At 35.0% G+C, this 16,255-nt stretch overlaps 1 protein-coding gene across 1 annotated transcript in view; it reads right to left on the reverse strand.

The window, feature by feature from the left end:
• Positions 1-1,660: 1,660 nt before the first annotated feature.
• Positions 1,661-16,255, reverse strand: part of WDR26 (WD repeat domain 26) — a 59,660-nt gene continuing 45,065 nt past the window's right edge. The window contains exons 14-15 of the mRNA XM_044674968.1: positions 9,550-9,735; positions 1,661-6,516 (exon numbers count right to left, since the gene is read on the reverse strand). Coding sequence (XP_044530903.1) covers positions 6,491-6,516; positions 9,550-9,735 — 212 coding nt within the window. The 3' untranslated portion in view covers positions 1,661-6,490. The remainder of the gene's footprint in view (positions 6,517-9,549; positions 9,736-16,255) is intronic.

Here is a 16,255-nt window from a genome sequence, read left to right on the forward strand (position 1 = left end):
TAAAAGTTAAAATTATTATTCTTAGTTTTGAGAATCTTAGGGTTTTTATCTATTTGAGTTACTATATTCATACCAAGTTGTTGGTATACTAATACTCTTGAATGAGATTCAGTTCATTTATCTTTTTAACATTTGCCAACAACAGGAGCAGCTAGATGGCTCAGTGGATAGAGAACCAGGCCTAGAGAAAGGAGGTCTTGGGTTCAAATATGCTCAGACATTTTCTAGCTGGGTAGCCCTGGGCAAGTCACTTAACCCCAATTACCTAGCTCTTAGCACTTTTCTGTCTTGGAACCAATATTGGTTTTAAGACTAAAGGTAAGGGTTAAAAAACCCAAAACGTTTCCCAATAAAATTAGGGCAGAACTACTTGAGTCTTGTGCATTGTTCTAGTCTCATGACAACAGAGAGAGTGGCATTACTACTACTACTGGTATTGATATCCTTGTTCTATAGGTGAGGAAATAAAGCTCAGAGAAATTAAATGATTTGCCAGAGATCAGGTTTTAAGTATAAAACAGAATTTGAACCCTGGCCTTCTGATTCCAAGTCTAGGTCTCTATTCCATAGGCCATATTGCTGCTCTTTTGAGCTGGGACATCATTGGTCATTTATTTCAGTCTCTGCATTTTAAATGAGGAAGCAAGTCCAGTGAAGTTGAGTGAATTGAGGCACGTAGCACAGGTAGTAATTTGAATTGAGATCTCCTGATTCCAAATCCAGCACTTGCATTGTGATACTGTGATACCAGACAGTCTGTTGCCAGGACTATACTCACATGGTAGAACTCTTCAGACCTTGAACTTTCCTGCATAGCCTTAAGGAGCGCATCACCAAGATTAGGCTTTCAGGTAGGACTTTCATCATTTATTAAATAACTAGTTATTTGGCACAGAGTTAAGGTGATAGGCAAAAATAGAACAGTTCCTGCTGTCAAGGGAGTTATATTCCACTGGAAAGATATACAGATCCAGATAAATAAAAGATAAGGTCTAGATCTGTGATTTCATTGGTATGGGCCACTTGCAAAGGAAGAAATTCCCTTTACTGATGCAGTTTGACACTTATTTCAGTGACTCGAGAGGTTTAGAGGGCTTGCTGAAAGTCAAAGCTCACGTCTCTCTCAGATCAGATCCATCAAGTGGTGATGGAGTGGAAGTAGTGGCAGGGCTGCAAGGGGCGGATGAGGTGAAGAAGAGGTAGAAGATAGAGGAGACCTCGTTTAGGAATTTGACTATGAAAGGAAGAAAAATAGGGCATATCTTAAAAGGATGGCAGGGATTAGTGCACATTTCACATTATGAAATAAGTTTTATTATAAACTTTTAAGAAGGTATTTTCTCTGCTTGCTCTTGAATAGGATTGTAGTTTGTGAAAGTTGCAGAAACAAAATGCTTTTCCAAACATCTTGCTAACTGTTCATTAAAGGTATCCATAATTTATGGCTGATGTTCATTAACAAAGGGTTCTCTGACATTAAAGTGGTGCTGATCACATGATCTATTCTTTAGTTGTAACAAACATCTAGAACATAAATTCCAAATTGGGAAGATGTCAAATTTAGATTCTACCAATTGGAGTAAGTCTATATAAATGCTTTCTTAGTAAAAAAAAAAGTATTAATACTGAAAAACCCACTGAGGAGTAGTAACACACTAAATTCAGTTATTCATTCTGTTTATTGAATTGAAAGAAAGGGAATACAAACAATTTGTTAAGTGCTGTGCACTGACATGGAAAAAGTGTAATTTTTTTTTAAAAACCCTAGTAAAACAAATCAAAAGTTAATGTTTCAATTGAACAAAAAGTCTTTTAAAGATATGTTTAATATACTACACATTTATAAAATAAAAAAAGTTAACATAGGGTGTCCTGTAAATAATTAGTAAAACAAGTGAAAATAAATAGAGACCCAAAGCTCTTATGCTTTAATATAGCAAAGAAAATTTAAACTGCTAAATATAATCTGAGGAAAATAACAAAACAAAACAAAAAACCAGAAAATTTAAGAACTCAATCCTTTGAAACATTTAATCAGTCCATAGCAAATAGTCATTACATACCCAAAGCTCTAAGTGTTAACTAGTTCCACCACAACTTCATAAAACTCTTGACAATTTAGAAATCTTGGGATCAACAATAAAGTTCTTTTCTTGATCTCTACAGCTTGGTTTGTAAGTACATACATGCTTTGTGGATCCATTTTTTTTCCCCATACATTTTCAAGGAGCCAATAACTTTTTTTCCATCTGTGCCTAAAAATGTTAAGATTCAATTCTAGCACATTTGCCCTAATAATGAAAATGCTTAAGTAAAAGATGGGGCACATTTAATTTCAAGCTTATAAAAATATACTAGTATTAACCAAACCTTAATGTCAGAGAGGGCACTTCACATACACACAAGACTTGAAAAGTTTTTAATAAAACATGACAAGTACCTAGAACAGCTGGTTCCATGACTTACATATTCCTCTCTATTTTTCTCTCTCACACATGCACACAAGACACACATACATGCGTACACACATACATACACACTTTTTATACTCCTTCAACTATCTGTCTCAATGAATCCAGATAATCTGGACTATGAAGGTAGGAAATGGGATTTAGTTTTATTTTAGTGACTAGAGGATAGCTACTATAATAATAGCTTAACACCACTGAAAATTTTCAATTACTATCCTATTTTTAGAAAGCATCTAAGTGTTAATGAAATTTTGCCTCTTTTTAAAAAAAGTAGCAGTTCCTATTAAATAACATTGTTACTAAGATACTCAGATACTCAATTTTTGAAGGGGGAAACAAAAAAATGAGCTGCTACTAGTTTAAATTGTAGAAACAAACCCAAATAAATCAAATGCATATTTTATACATTTTGGAGTTGGGGCAATAAAGGATATTAAGAAAAATGTCTTCTTTCTCCCCATTCAAAATCAGCCATTCTTCTGCTGTGAAAGATATGACATGGATATTTTTCCCTTCAGTGTATCAAAAGCTGTACCATACATTTACCCACTGTGAGGCAGAGGTGGTAAGGTCAGTTCTGGTTTGCAGGAACCAACATCCTAAAAAAGAAAATTTCAAGATGGGGAGGGGGTGGGAAAGAAGAATTTTCTATTAATGTCATGAAATGCCACTAGAGGCAAAACACTCCTAATAGCAAATCACTTAAACATTATGTGTGTATTTCAGATGAATTGGATGGTTTAAATTTGAGCTTAATGGTTTAATAGCAGCTTTCTTCAAATATTTATCATGTGTATTTAAAAACTAGGGAATTCACTTCCCGCTGGCTAGCCAATAATTTATGATCATAGCCCCAAATGAAGTTGTGCTCCACCTTTAAACTACTTACCTTATTCAGTGTAATTCAGAATTTACCTCGCCAATGAGAACATAAATGTAGTTGCCATGACTTTTATCATAAACTATTAAAATAAGAAATAAAACTGATTCTGAATATCCCATTACCCCAAATCTACCCCACCAAACCTCTACAACCCTAAAATTTGAGTATTTTATATTAACAACAAATTATATGGGAATAAGAATCATCCTTGCTCTGGCCCTTAAAAATACCAGACTAGAAACATTTTTAAGCACATGGAAATTAATCTGTTGCAGATGCGCCTACTAACCTTTTTGTTAAGTCAAAATCTCCATTTTCATATGTGCAAAAAGTATTGGTACTTTTCAGTTCACATATTTACTACTATCTTGTGGTTGGCTTGCTAGAAATTGAACTTGCTTTCTTTATCTTATATATTCTACAGCAGTTATCAGAAGTTTGCAATTACCGTCTGTGGACTTACTGATTATTCTGCCAGCAGGGTTTTAAGTACCATAAAATCCTAGATTGCCTCCCCATACAAATTTGACCTTTCTATCACAGTTACTAACTGGTATATGTAAGAAACAGATGTTAACAGTAAATTGGCACAGCAAAGTACCGGAGAGTACAGGAAACTGTCAGTAAGACAATAAACTTGGAAAATGAACTCACCTAGCTGCTATAGAAACCTTTGCATAGTTGTGTTGCTCCACTTCAATGGAGCTATATTCCTGGAAAATGTGCCTCATATCTACTCCATTTTTGAAGCATTCTTACTGTACTGTACTTTAAAAGTGCACTTTGAAAACTCACGAATTATGTAGGCGGGGCTGGTCAAAATAGAGAGGGATTTTTAGTTCCATCCAGATTGCCTCTTGAATGGGCATGAATTTCAGTGTTACAAATGTACCCACAGCACTCTTGTAACCAAACTTGTAAACAGCTGTGGAATTTCTACAGCTCATAATTTACTAGAGATGTTACTGCAGAGACTAGGGTGTATTAACGGCTTCAGGGTATACACAAATCACTTAAAATATGAATGGTCTGAACTGTACTGAGGTAAAGAGAAGTTGCCACTTAGTTATATACAGTTACCAATAGATTTTTATTCAAGCTTAAAGTAAAAAGTAATTTTAGTTAAGAAAAATGAAGTACCAGATAAGGTGTAACATATAGTTCTTATTCTAACTCAGAAGTATCAAAACAGACAGGATTTCTTTGATTCTCTAAGTGGCGATCTCTGCAAAATGGAGAGTAAAGACACTATGAAAATCTTTAAGGTTATATACCAATTTGATAAATAATCTGTTGACCACGATCTATTAATTTCTCTTACTGCAAGCTTTGGGGAGAATCTATGTTATTTTAAGGCCAATTTGTGTTTCTCTCTCTTCCCCCACCCTACCTCCCATATTATTCCTCCCACAAACCAAGTCACCCTCCTCCCCCCCAAATAATGGAAGAATCCGTGATATCCAAGCCACCCATGCCTTTTCCTTCCCCATGTGGATTCTGGAGAAGTCTATCCACAGTAGTTAAATATAGTGTAGATGACTGGTCCTAAAAGGAACTGAAACTCCAGTTCTCAAGACTTCTACTGATCATGATCTTTCGCTTTGGGTTCATCCTGATACCTTTTCCCCTATCCAAAAGCGGTGGTCTGCCCTATCTATCCTGTTCCTTTACCTGAAAAAGGGAATTTCAAGGGAGACCAAGTGTGCCATATTCAACTGTGATGGGGTAAAAAGCACAACACGAACATCAGGCTCTTGGCTTATTTTCAGAAGTGTAAAATATTCAAAATAAAAGTGCTTTTTTTTTTCTTTTTACAAAGGAAACCATTCCTTATATTTAAAAACAAAAACCAGAAAAGAAATCTATCCACAGCACCAGTTTAGAAATGAGGTCCAGTATGGCAATATTTATAACATCAACTTAAAAGGGATATTCTTTAAATCTGTCAATCAAAATATTAAGGAAAAATGTGTAATATAGGGAAAAATGGATGTTTATAAGCTCAATATGTGCATTATAATCTGGATACGGTCCTCTTACTTTTGAGATTTAAAAAAAATGTAGCCAAGATTGTAACATTTCTCTAGGTTTCTATTCTTTCCTATTTCTTTTGATTTCCAATTTCATGAAAAACTTGGATAAACTTTGGAGAAATCCTAAATTGACCTTTGTTCTATTCTATCATACTGTGTATCTAGAAGTTATTTTTATTAAGTATCTTTAAGATGAGTGATGGCTGAAGAACAAAAACAAAAGACCTCAAAAAATTTACTCTTAATTGCCTGTGTAAAGTCCTTCTGAGCACTGTTTCTGACCATGTCTTGTATGGTACTCCAGAAGATCATCAGTTATACTGCATATCTATGTCATAGATGACACTGTTTTTAAGCTGGTTTAAGTTCCAAATGTATACAAATGAAGTCACTTTAATCCTATAAATACTTCTTAATTTATTTAAAAAAAATTGTGCTGTTAACCCTTTACGGGGCAACGAGCTATGTGAAAAGTACAAAACTTTTTGTCAAATGTGATATTGAGAGTGCTTTTGACATAGTTCACTGGTTTATCATCTGGATCAGTATATACTGCGCAACGGGCAAGGCTAGAATCCATGAACCAAGCTGCAAAGATCTCAAGCTAAATAAGGCGGAGAGATTTAGAGAAACAAGAGAAGGAAATAACTTTCCTATCCAACGTATACTCTTCAGACTAAAGCACTCTTTCTATCAAGCCTTCTAAACTGTTAAATAAAGTTTTCCAAACAAGCATTTAAACTTCATTACACAGAAGAGCAACAAGAATGGTAGCCCGCCAGACAAAAAGGCAGGAAGGAAAAAAATATATATACTGAGTTCAATGGGTAGCCTGAATGTAGCACAGTTCTTCACAACCGATGGGGGGGTAATTCAACACGGTGTCCAACAACGTTCTAACGACGTGCTTCATCTCAACTGGTTACTATGAAGCAAGGTGGTAAATGTTTGGCCCCGATCGGGCTTCAGAAATGGTTCTTTTTTTTTTTCATGACGAGCATGTCTGTCCAGCTATCAATCATGTTTGTTTGCACCAAATCCCAAGCCATTTAAAATACGACTAATTTTAAGTTAAACAGAAGTCGTCTGCTCCGAATTCGCCATCAACTATCCATGCTACTGCATTCCTCTGAAGACAAGATGAAATGTGTGTATATGGAGAAGAAAAAGAAAAAAGTTGTTGGTTAGAGAATTTTAAAATACCACATTACTAAAAATTATAGTATCACTAATAAAATAAGTCATATTTTGGCAATATTAATTTTGAGGCAAAAATGCTTAGATACACCTGCCTTTATAAATTAGTTGAAATCCAAAAAGAAATAATTTGTTTCCATAATAACTAAGAGTTACATACATCACTGCTATCCCAAGTTTTACTTTTGCAGGCCATGTAGACATAATACAGAGAGTACACCAGGAAAGATATTTAAATGGAAGGTTAAGATGGGTTCTGGATGCAGGCTGTTTTAGATTTTCTCTCAATTATCCCCCTCCCCCCATACCATAGAAAAAAGACCTAAACCAACATAACACCATATTTCACAAATAGAAAAAATACTATAAATATTTAACTGCTACGTCTCTCTAAATTTAAATCACAAAATTTAAAAATAAAGTTTTTGAAATATAAAGTAACTGTTCCCCCATACCCTAACAAAGATACCTGTATTGCTAGAAAGCATAGAACTAGGACTTGAAAAATCGTTTTCATTACTCATGTGAGATCATGAATCTCTTCTTGCTATAATTATATCAGAAAAGTATTATTTTCAGATAATAACCATTTAAATTAGAGCTAATCCTACAAGCACATCTTGATAAATTCTAGCACTATAATCATCTAGCAATTTCATCATGGGCATTCTGGATTTAATTTTATTGGAAACTACTGTGGTTCACTTTGTTCTTCCTATGCATATTCTTTTGCATTTTACTATCATGATGATGCACATAATTAAATAAAAAGAAAAACCTAAAACACTAGACACTCCTGAATTCTCCTTGAGCTTCTTAGTCACTATCTATTATGCATACTTTAATGTCCCAGCTAAAGTGTGCGTGTGTGTGCTGGCCACCAAGAGAGCTCACAAGACAGTTCTGTAGATGACTTAGGAAACAGCTCAGTCAAATGTAGTCAGCAGCTTCTTCCAGTTTTCTCCCCCTAAAGGATCTTCCAAGATCCTCCTCAGTCATCCTAGTTTGGGTTCTTAGAAACTGAAGAATAATGCCACCTTCTCTTCACTACTTTTTTGTTTTTATTCCCCTGAAAGATGAAAAGTTAATTTGTCTGCTAAATTCACCACTGGAGGTCTTTAATTATTTTCTGAAGGGCTACTTTTGTTAGTGATACAGATGAAATTCGCTATGTGGGTAGAAGGCAAACTCGAATGATTTCTCAAGTCTATTTTTAAGTATATGATTTGAAGCAAATTTGTGGAATCTTTCTTTAGTGACCATGTGGATAAAACTCATCAGATAACTGTTGCTGTGTGGTTATACTCTCACAATGGTATCTCTAAAACAAGTCACTTAAAAGATCTATTCTCCTGTCATTCATATGAATTTCTTTGAAGGAAGAACTGTCAAAGGACTAAAGAGAATTATGTTAGAAAATGGTTATCACAATGTAGATTCATAAAGCACCTACCTACCCTAGAGGTTTTAGAATTTGCATTAGGATAACAGATGGTAAAATGAGTCTGCCCTTTTATAGGTAGTGTTTTCTAGAAGGGAAAGTCAGAATGTCCCATGATAATTTGAAGATGTGAAAATTGTCAACTTAGATTCAGAGCTGACAAAGACTGAAAGCAACAAAAAGAATTAGAACTACTCTTCTCCGGTCTACCCCCTATTCCAAGCCTTTCCTGTAGAAGTGTCAAAGATAAACTATGGTTGTCATACGTCACACTCAAGTTCAATTTAGTTCTTTCCACAAAAGCTAAAAAACTCACATTTATATATAGCCAGCAATTATAATGAGATTGTCACTAAATCATTTTGAGTAAAACTTCCCTGTTATAAACACATTTCACTAGTGTTTCACAACAAAATTGAAATCATCATTATTCTAATGCCTCTTTATCTTTGCTCTAAAGCCAAAGTTTCAACTTTAAAAATTCCTTGTTAAATGAATCCCCATTGAAGCTCAAATACCCCCCGAGTCATCTGGCTGAAGCAAGGCCAGCCATAATGACCAAAAGCAAATTTGAGAATCAATTAGTTCTCCAGATTATACCTCCCCTACCCCCCATTAATCGGTCTAATCAGTCCTTAAACTTTGAGCTGCACGGTAGGGCCAGAATGCCCTTTTCATCCCCTTAATGCCTGATCCTTGCTGGACTCAGATAAAAGTCTCATGAAAATCCAATAGGCTTAACCAGTTTGGGGTACCTTATTCCATCTGGGAACCCCTTGGTCTTGACCATTATCTTTCCTACTGCCTTCTTCTCAATGTACTTCCCCTCACTAAAGCTGGCTTGCTTTACTTTCTGCTGACTCACCATGTTCTTTCTTGTAGTGTTCTGCCCTTCCTTTGTACTGCACCTTGGAAGCCAAACCAAATTCATTAAGATATTACCCTGCCTCATATTTTGGTTACATATGACTAGCATGCAACTAACATGTTAAGAGGTACCATTTTTAAGCAAAAAAAATCTATACTTGAGATGAGCAGAAAGTCTAGGATATCTTCATTTTACAAACTGGTTAGAGATCATATAGTTTACTCATTATGTTAACTTGGAAAATGCAGGGTTTTTTTTTGGTATTCTTTGGTAATTAGTAAAATGCCTTACACTTAGTATTTAAGTAAATATTTGCTAAATAAGTGAAATTAGGTAACATCCATAACAAAAATAAGACTTTTTAATTTAATACAGTATAATTAGTATATAACTAGATAAAATTGAAGGGAGTTCCTCCCATTTTGCCCATGAGAACTATAAAAAGGTCCTAAATATGAAGTTAGGTGACAACATTGTTTAAAAGAATCTCTATGCAAGACTAGTGTACAGTGCTCTAAGGATAACTTTCTCCACACACAAAACACATGTGCCACATACATCTATTTCAAAAACACCAGTGATTATTGTAACCAATATGTACAATCAAGTTTTCATCAAAGGAAAAAAACCCCTAAGAATATTGCAAATGGTATTACCTTCAATATCCTGGTTGTCTACAAAAGGTGCTGGTCCCCATATTCTAACGGTGCCATCATCTGAGGCACTGGCCATCATAGATGGAATCTGTGGGTTCCAGCTCACACAGTTAACTGTGCGTGTGTGTCCTGTTAGCTCTGCAATTGGCAGCTCACTACGTTTGTGCCAGATGTATACTTTGTGATCTGAATAAAATAGCAATTCAGAGAAAAAGAAAGAGATATCTGCATTAGACAATACCATTTACCTTTTTCAAATTATCCTATAAGACTAACAAAAATACATGCAGCTATTGACTAAAAATATAGTTTGATAATAAATGAACGTGGGAGTTTGTTAAAATCATCTTTAGCAAATATTCAACAATACACTCAAACCTCTTCTCATCTTTCCTTAAAAAGGTGATATGATCAAACAAATAATCCTTGAAAGATCTGTGACTTTAATTCTGTGTTCCTGATTCAAAATATAGTTTCTGAGAACTGGTGTGGCCCAAAACACCTTGGTAGGACCTATGAAAGCTTATGCTTTGAGAACTTAAGTTCCCTTCCATACTAGAAGGAGGCTATAGAGGTAGACTTCTTTGAAGGGTACACATTCATATCAATTTGAAAAAGATTTTCATCTTCCATATCGTTATGCTATTGTCAATATAGCGTAACTGCATATTCATGATGAAAGCTTATTAAGGTCATAGAACCTAACGGACAAAAGGTAAATTAGTTATGTCTATATATATATATGGTTGTCACTCATCTGGTTCCTCACTGACTTGAAATCAGGATGTACTGTGACTGATCCTTGTCTTTCACAATTTAAGTTTCTTTTGGGTCTACCATCCAGTTCAAAGTGCCCTTGTATCTTTATATCTATCTTTTTCTTCCATTTCAATTCATTCTAAAGTAATTCACTTTAGAATTAACTGTCTTTCCCCCATTTATTATATTCTCAAAACATACACCTTCTAATATTTACTCCACAATTTTATCAAACCCTTGTCTCTGGGGGGTAGGAAGGGGGGAATCTCATTTTTGACCACAGTTGAGTTACAGAATGATTTTAAAAATACTAAATAATAGCTCCAAACTCAGAACAACAGCACCAAATAACCCAAAGTGTCCCCTCGTGACCATGCTTAGAGAAGCTGGTCCTGTAATATTATTTCCACTTAGCAAGTAAGGTTAAAATGTCAAGACTTGAATTCAGATCTTCTGGTTCCATACCCCTCCCCATCCTATTATATTATAGCTGCACTTAGTTTTTTATTTAAGATACTAACACACAGTTTGATTATATATCTCATTGAGTACTTAGTGCTAAATGAATTAACAAAATCTAGTCCATCTACAAAGCATGAAAAATTGGTATTGCTGATAAGTACCAAATGCTTTTTAGCTATTGGGGCTGATAATCCAAAATGGTTAAGAATTGACTGCTTACTAGTTGGAGATATTCTGAAAGAATTTGAAAAACATTCTCAAAATACTTTGAACAATGGCAAAATTGCAAGTAGTACATAGCCTACCCATCAAGGTAACTACTAAGGAGATATAGTCATTTGGATGTTAAGAGTTCAGAATATTTTCTAAAATTTCAATCAGTCAACAGGGGGTCAGTAAACATTTATTAAGTGCCTACTACATGCCAGCTACTGTATAGCACCATTATTTTATAGTCATGCCTCATATGTAGATACCACATTTCAGCAATAAACTAATGTATTTTTATGACAACTGAGTGGTAATAATTCATACTTTTATAGCACTTTACAATTTAAAATGTTTTCTACATCATTAGATTCTGAGATAGTCATTCATTCACTCATTCAAACAAGCACTGTACCTAGACATTGTGGATAGAAACAAAAACCAGTCTCTACCATCAAAGAACTTGTTCTCTGTTTCAAGGAAAGCAACACAAAGGGAGGTAAGTAAATATAAAACAAATAGAAATTAAATACAAAATAATTTTAGAGAAGGCACTGGCAATTTGGAGAAAGAGGAGGGGGCAGCTCAGAGCAACTTCTATAAGATCTCATGTAGAAGTTGGTAGGCAGTTGAAAAGTATTGAGGAAAGCTTGGGATTCTAACAGGTAGATGTGGGGTGGGAATACATCCCAGGTAAGGGAGAATCCCTAGTGTAACCTAGGGATGCAGTTTATATAAAGGTGGGATAGTTGTAATGCATGGCCCAGGGAATAAATGTTATTCATATTTATTATAACATTCAAACAGTTAGTTTGCCTGGAATTTAAGAGTGAATGAAGGAGTATAATGCTTAGTAAGTAGGAAAAAGAAGCCGGATTATGAGATTAAAATACTAAAGAGAAATGAATGCTTGATGTTAGGGGCAATGGGGAGCCAATTGTTTAATGACCAGGGTAACACTGTTCTCCTTGAGTTTTATGAATACTAATCTGTCAGCTATGTGGAGAAGGAATAGGAAAAGGGACTGGAAGTCAGGAGAAAAATGAGGTGGTTTTTTTAATAGTCCAGATAAGATGTAGTAAGGGCCTGAACTAGGATCGCAGTCATGTCAGTATAAAAAAAGAGGATGGACATTGATATAAGAGATGTGGTGGTAGAACAACAAGGTATAGCACCTGATGGGATACTGAGGATGGGGAAGAGGGGAGAGGTAAGGATGACTTGATAAACTATAAATTTGAGTGTCTGGAAGGATGTTATAGAACTCTCAATAGAAATTAGCTAAGTTAGGAAGAAAGGAGTTCTGATTTGGATATATCAAATTTGAGATGCCTGTAGCACATTCATCTGGAAATGCCCAGTAAGAAGATGGTGCTTAGGAGAGAATTGGGCTTCATAGTTATGTGCAAAAGTTGATAGGTGAAGCCCATATCCAAAAGAACAGAGAAGAATCTGAGGGGCAGGGGTGGAGGTTAAGTCCATAATTAAAGGTTAGGATAAGGATGAACCAGTAATGGTACAATAAGATAGGTAGCAGAACCAAGAAAGGGCAGTGCCAGGAATATATCCGGGGGAAAGGTGGTCAACAGTATTAGCATCTACAAAAAAGCCAAGAAATTTTAAGGCTGATAAAAGGCTATAAGATTTTATCACTGATAATCTTGACGAAAATAGTTAAGTATTGAGGTTAGAAGCTAGAATGTAAGGGGTTCAGAAGTTTGAGGAAAAAATGGAAAGCAGGGTGCAAAAACAGGTTTTCTTATTCGTTCTGGCTGTGAGAGAGATATGACAGCTTAAGCGAATAGTCAAGTCAAATGATGCAGAAGATTTTGAGATACAGGAAAGGGGGCAGTTCAGAGCAACAGCAAATAGCCCTACAGGTGGCATGAGGGTGAAGTCTGTCCTTTGCAATGACAAAAGGGAATAAAAATCATTAAAATAATTAGGAACTCATTGGAACATAAACATTTAAAAAAAAAAAGTAGTGTCCAAGAGTGGCATTGTTTTACATATTCTTGCAAATGTCTTTAATGTCTGGCTAAATAGAAAACAGATGATTCTGCTTTCAATCTGTTGCAATATTATTTTGGTTGAAGAATTTGAAAAAAATTTGGTCTTTCAAAATAAAGGGGAGGGGCATTTCAATGGGCAAATAACATCTTAGTATTATTATAAAAATGATTTTGACCTAACTAGACCCCTTCAAAGGGTATCAGGAACTCTGAAGAGTCTGTAGACCATACCTTGAAAACTGCCAAGGTAGTCTGCTTTAATTAGTGCAATAAGAGACCAATTGAGATTAGATAACATTTATAGTGCATCCATTTACTCTATATACATTTGACTCTGGTGACTTCATATTGAATTTGTTAATTTCTTTATTTGAATGTAAGAATGATTTCTTTTCCTCAATCAGCAACTTGTCTAAATGATAAACCTTTCTTACCCCTTATCAGACAAATCTTTTAAAAGAGAAAATAAAAAAAATTTTTGAGATTAGAACTAAGCAATACTGTACTATTTGACCATCTAGTCAACTGAAAAAAAGAAGCTATCTAGTTATAGGTCTCTATGTTGGAGCATTCTTGCTTTGATAGTAGGGAAACATAGGGAAAATTATAAATCAAGAGGTTTGATTTATAAAATGGCCTGGTGGTTTAAGAATATAGTCTGGTACTTATAATAGATAAAACGTAAACATTTCTAATGATTTTAAAAGGTTCCATTTTAACAAACATTTAATTTTAATTTGTATATATTCATCAAGGAGGAGTAGATAGACATAAATACAATATAGCCAAATGATGCTAAGGCTAGATCATGATAAAAATAATCTGGATAATAATTCTGTATTCAATTTACCAAAAAATAAAAAAAATGTAAAAATGGTTGTTTATTGACAGATCATGTTAGTCAAAATCAAATGTTAGTTTTCATTAAAGTTCTTCACTTTTCCTTGGATCTTTTTTCCTCCTACATCTTTGCTTATTTTAATGTGGTGTGTGTCCTTTTCCAGCAAATTCTACTCTCATTGATTCATGCTACACAGTGAATCCCGATTGCTTCAAAGTAAACCAGACAATATATGCCTACAAATTTAAAATCTGAGACTAGATTAAAGAAAGTTAACAATTATGATGCCATTTTCTCAAACTAGAAGAGAGGGCTATAGGGAATTTTGTTTCCAATTAGAAAGACATAGGGTTGAGAGATATATTAATGCCCTGGCCCCACAAAGTACCAATTTGGTGTTAGATGAGGAGATGAGTTTCAGAGGTCAATGAAGAGATTTGGAAAGATGTTTCAACTATGAGGAGAAAAAGGTACAGAGACTGGAGTGGGATAAGAATGATTCAACAGAAATTACCTAGAACAGTAAGGAAGCAATGAAGTTGCAGAATGAATAAGATAAAAAAAAAAAAAAAAGGTTACAAACAAAGACTCAGGGGCTTGAAAGCCATTTTATACCTTTGAACCTAAGACAATGTTGTGGAACTAAGCTGAAGATTAGCTGCTGACCTACATCGATAGAGAAGAATTTGCTTACCCAAAGAAGTCATTGGCAATAAAATAACAGATGATAAAAAAGTATTCAGATTGGAGCTCCTCTGCCTTTTCTCTCTCCACTTCAAAGATTAACCTGGGGGGCACAGCTGGGTGGCTCAGTGGATTGAAAGCCAGGCCTAGAGACTAGAGGATCTAGGTTCAAATCTGGCCTTAGATATTTCCTAGCTGTGTGACCCTGGGCCAAGTCACTTGACCCCTATTATCTAGCCCTTACTGTTCTTCTGCCTTGGAACCAATACAGTATTGAGTCTAAGATGGAAGGTAAGGGTTTAAAGAAAAAAAGACTAACCTATCCCATGTGAATCTTTGATTCCATTCTCCCCTAACTTCTCCAAGACTTTGCTGAGTTAATTACTGCCGCCTCCTCCTGCTTTTTCTTGGTCTTCTCCCTTTTGTCTACAAACATGTTCAGTGCCCCTCTCTTACCCAACTAACTGTGTTTTGCTACCTGACCTATCTTATCTCTTCTCTCAACCACTGTACCTATTTCTTCTCCATCCAGTTCATTTGCTCCTCCATCTCTTATAACCTAGATACATTTAACATTCCAATATACCACAACTGCACTCTCAAAGGTCACTAATGACCAGGACCTAATTGCCAAACTTAGTGGTAATTTCTTGGTAATTTAGCTTTTAAAATTATCTGAGGATACACCAGTGTCTAGCATGGTGCTTTGTACACAGTTATTTAATATCTGTTGAAGTGAATTGATCACATCCTTCCTTTATTCTGTTTTATTAAACCTTTACCTTCCATCTTAGAACCAATCAATAACTGTGTATTGGTTCTAAGGTTAGGCAATGGGTTAAGTGACTTGCCATGGGGCACATACAACTAGGACATGTCTAGGCCACATTTGAACCCAAGATCTTCCTTCTCTGGGCCTGATTACCAATCCACTGAGCCACCTAACTTCCCATAGGTTCTCTTTTATATATATATATATATAAAGTCAGATAAATTTTTACAGAGCAGAACTCTTAATTTTGCCAATGTTCAGAACACAAAATCTTAGTGCTTCTCTAGTACTCATGAAATAAAGTCTAAACTCCTCTGATTGGCAGCCAAAGCCTAAGATGTGGCTCCAATCAAGTTTTCCTTATACTCAAGTAAAACAGGGCTGTATAATTCCTGAACATGTCCATATTCACTATCTTTGCTCAAACAATTCTTTCTTCTTGGAAAACCCTTCTATTTTCCCCAAATCCACTTCTGCTAGAGCAGAAGAATCTTTTCCATGAAGGCTTTCCTGATTCCTCCAATTTGAAGATTTCTCTCCCTTCTGTACTGTTTCAATGTACTTTTGCATTTTAAATCTGAAGTACAGTTATTTGTGTATGTTTTATCTTTTCTACTTGATAAATTCTATTAGGTAGGGGAGAGTATCTAGCAAATAGTAGTAGGCTTTAAATATCTGCTGAAGAAATGAATGATTGAACTTAACTGTATGACAAGAACTAAAGCTATCATTCACAATTTTATCTCTGTCCCATGCATATAATTAAGGAAAATTATTTTAATGATGTCAGGATAAATCTGAGATTAGCTGTATAATCCTGTGCAAGTTGCTTCAATTCTCTGGGTCCCAGTTTTATTTGTAAAATGAACATTCCTTCTGGCTCTAAATAAAATGTGATAATATTTATGGATACCCTGACCTGTTTTGTTCTATAAGATTTTTTTAAAATTAGGGCAAGAATGTTATTGT

Source organism: Gracilinanus agilis, chromosome 4 (assembly GCF_016433145.1).
Source record: "Gracilinanus agilis isolate LMUSP501 chromosome 4, AgileGrace, whole genome shotgun sequence".
Classification (NCBI taxonomy): domain Eukaryota; kingdom Metazoa; phylum Chordata; class Mammalia; order Didelphimorphia; family Didelphidae; genus Gracilinanus; species Gracilinanus agilis.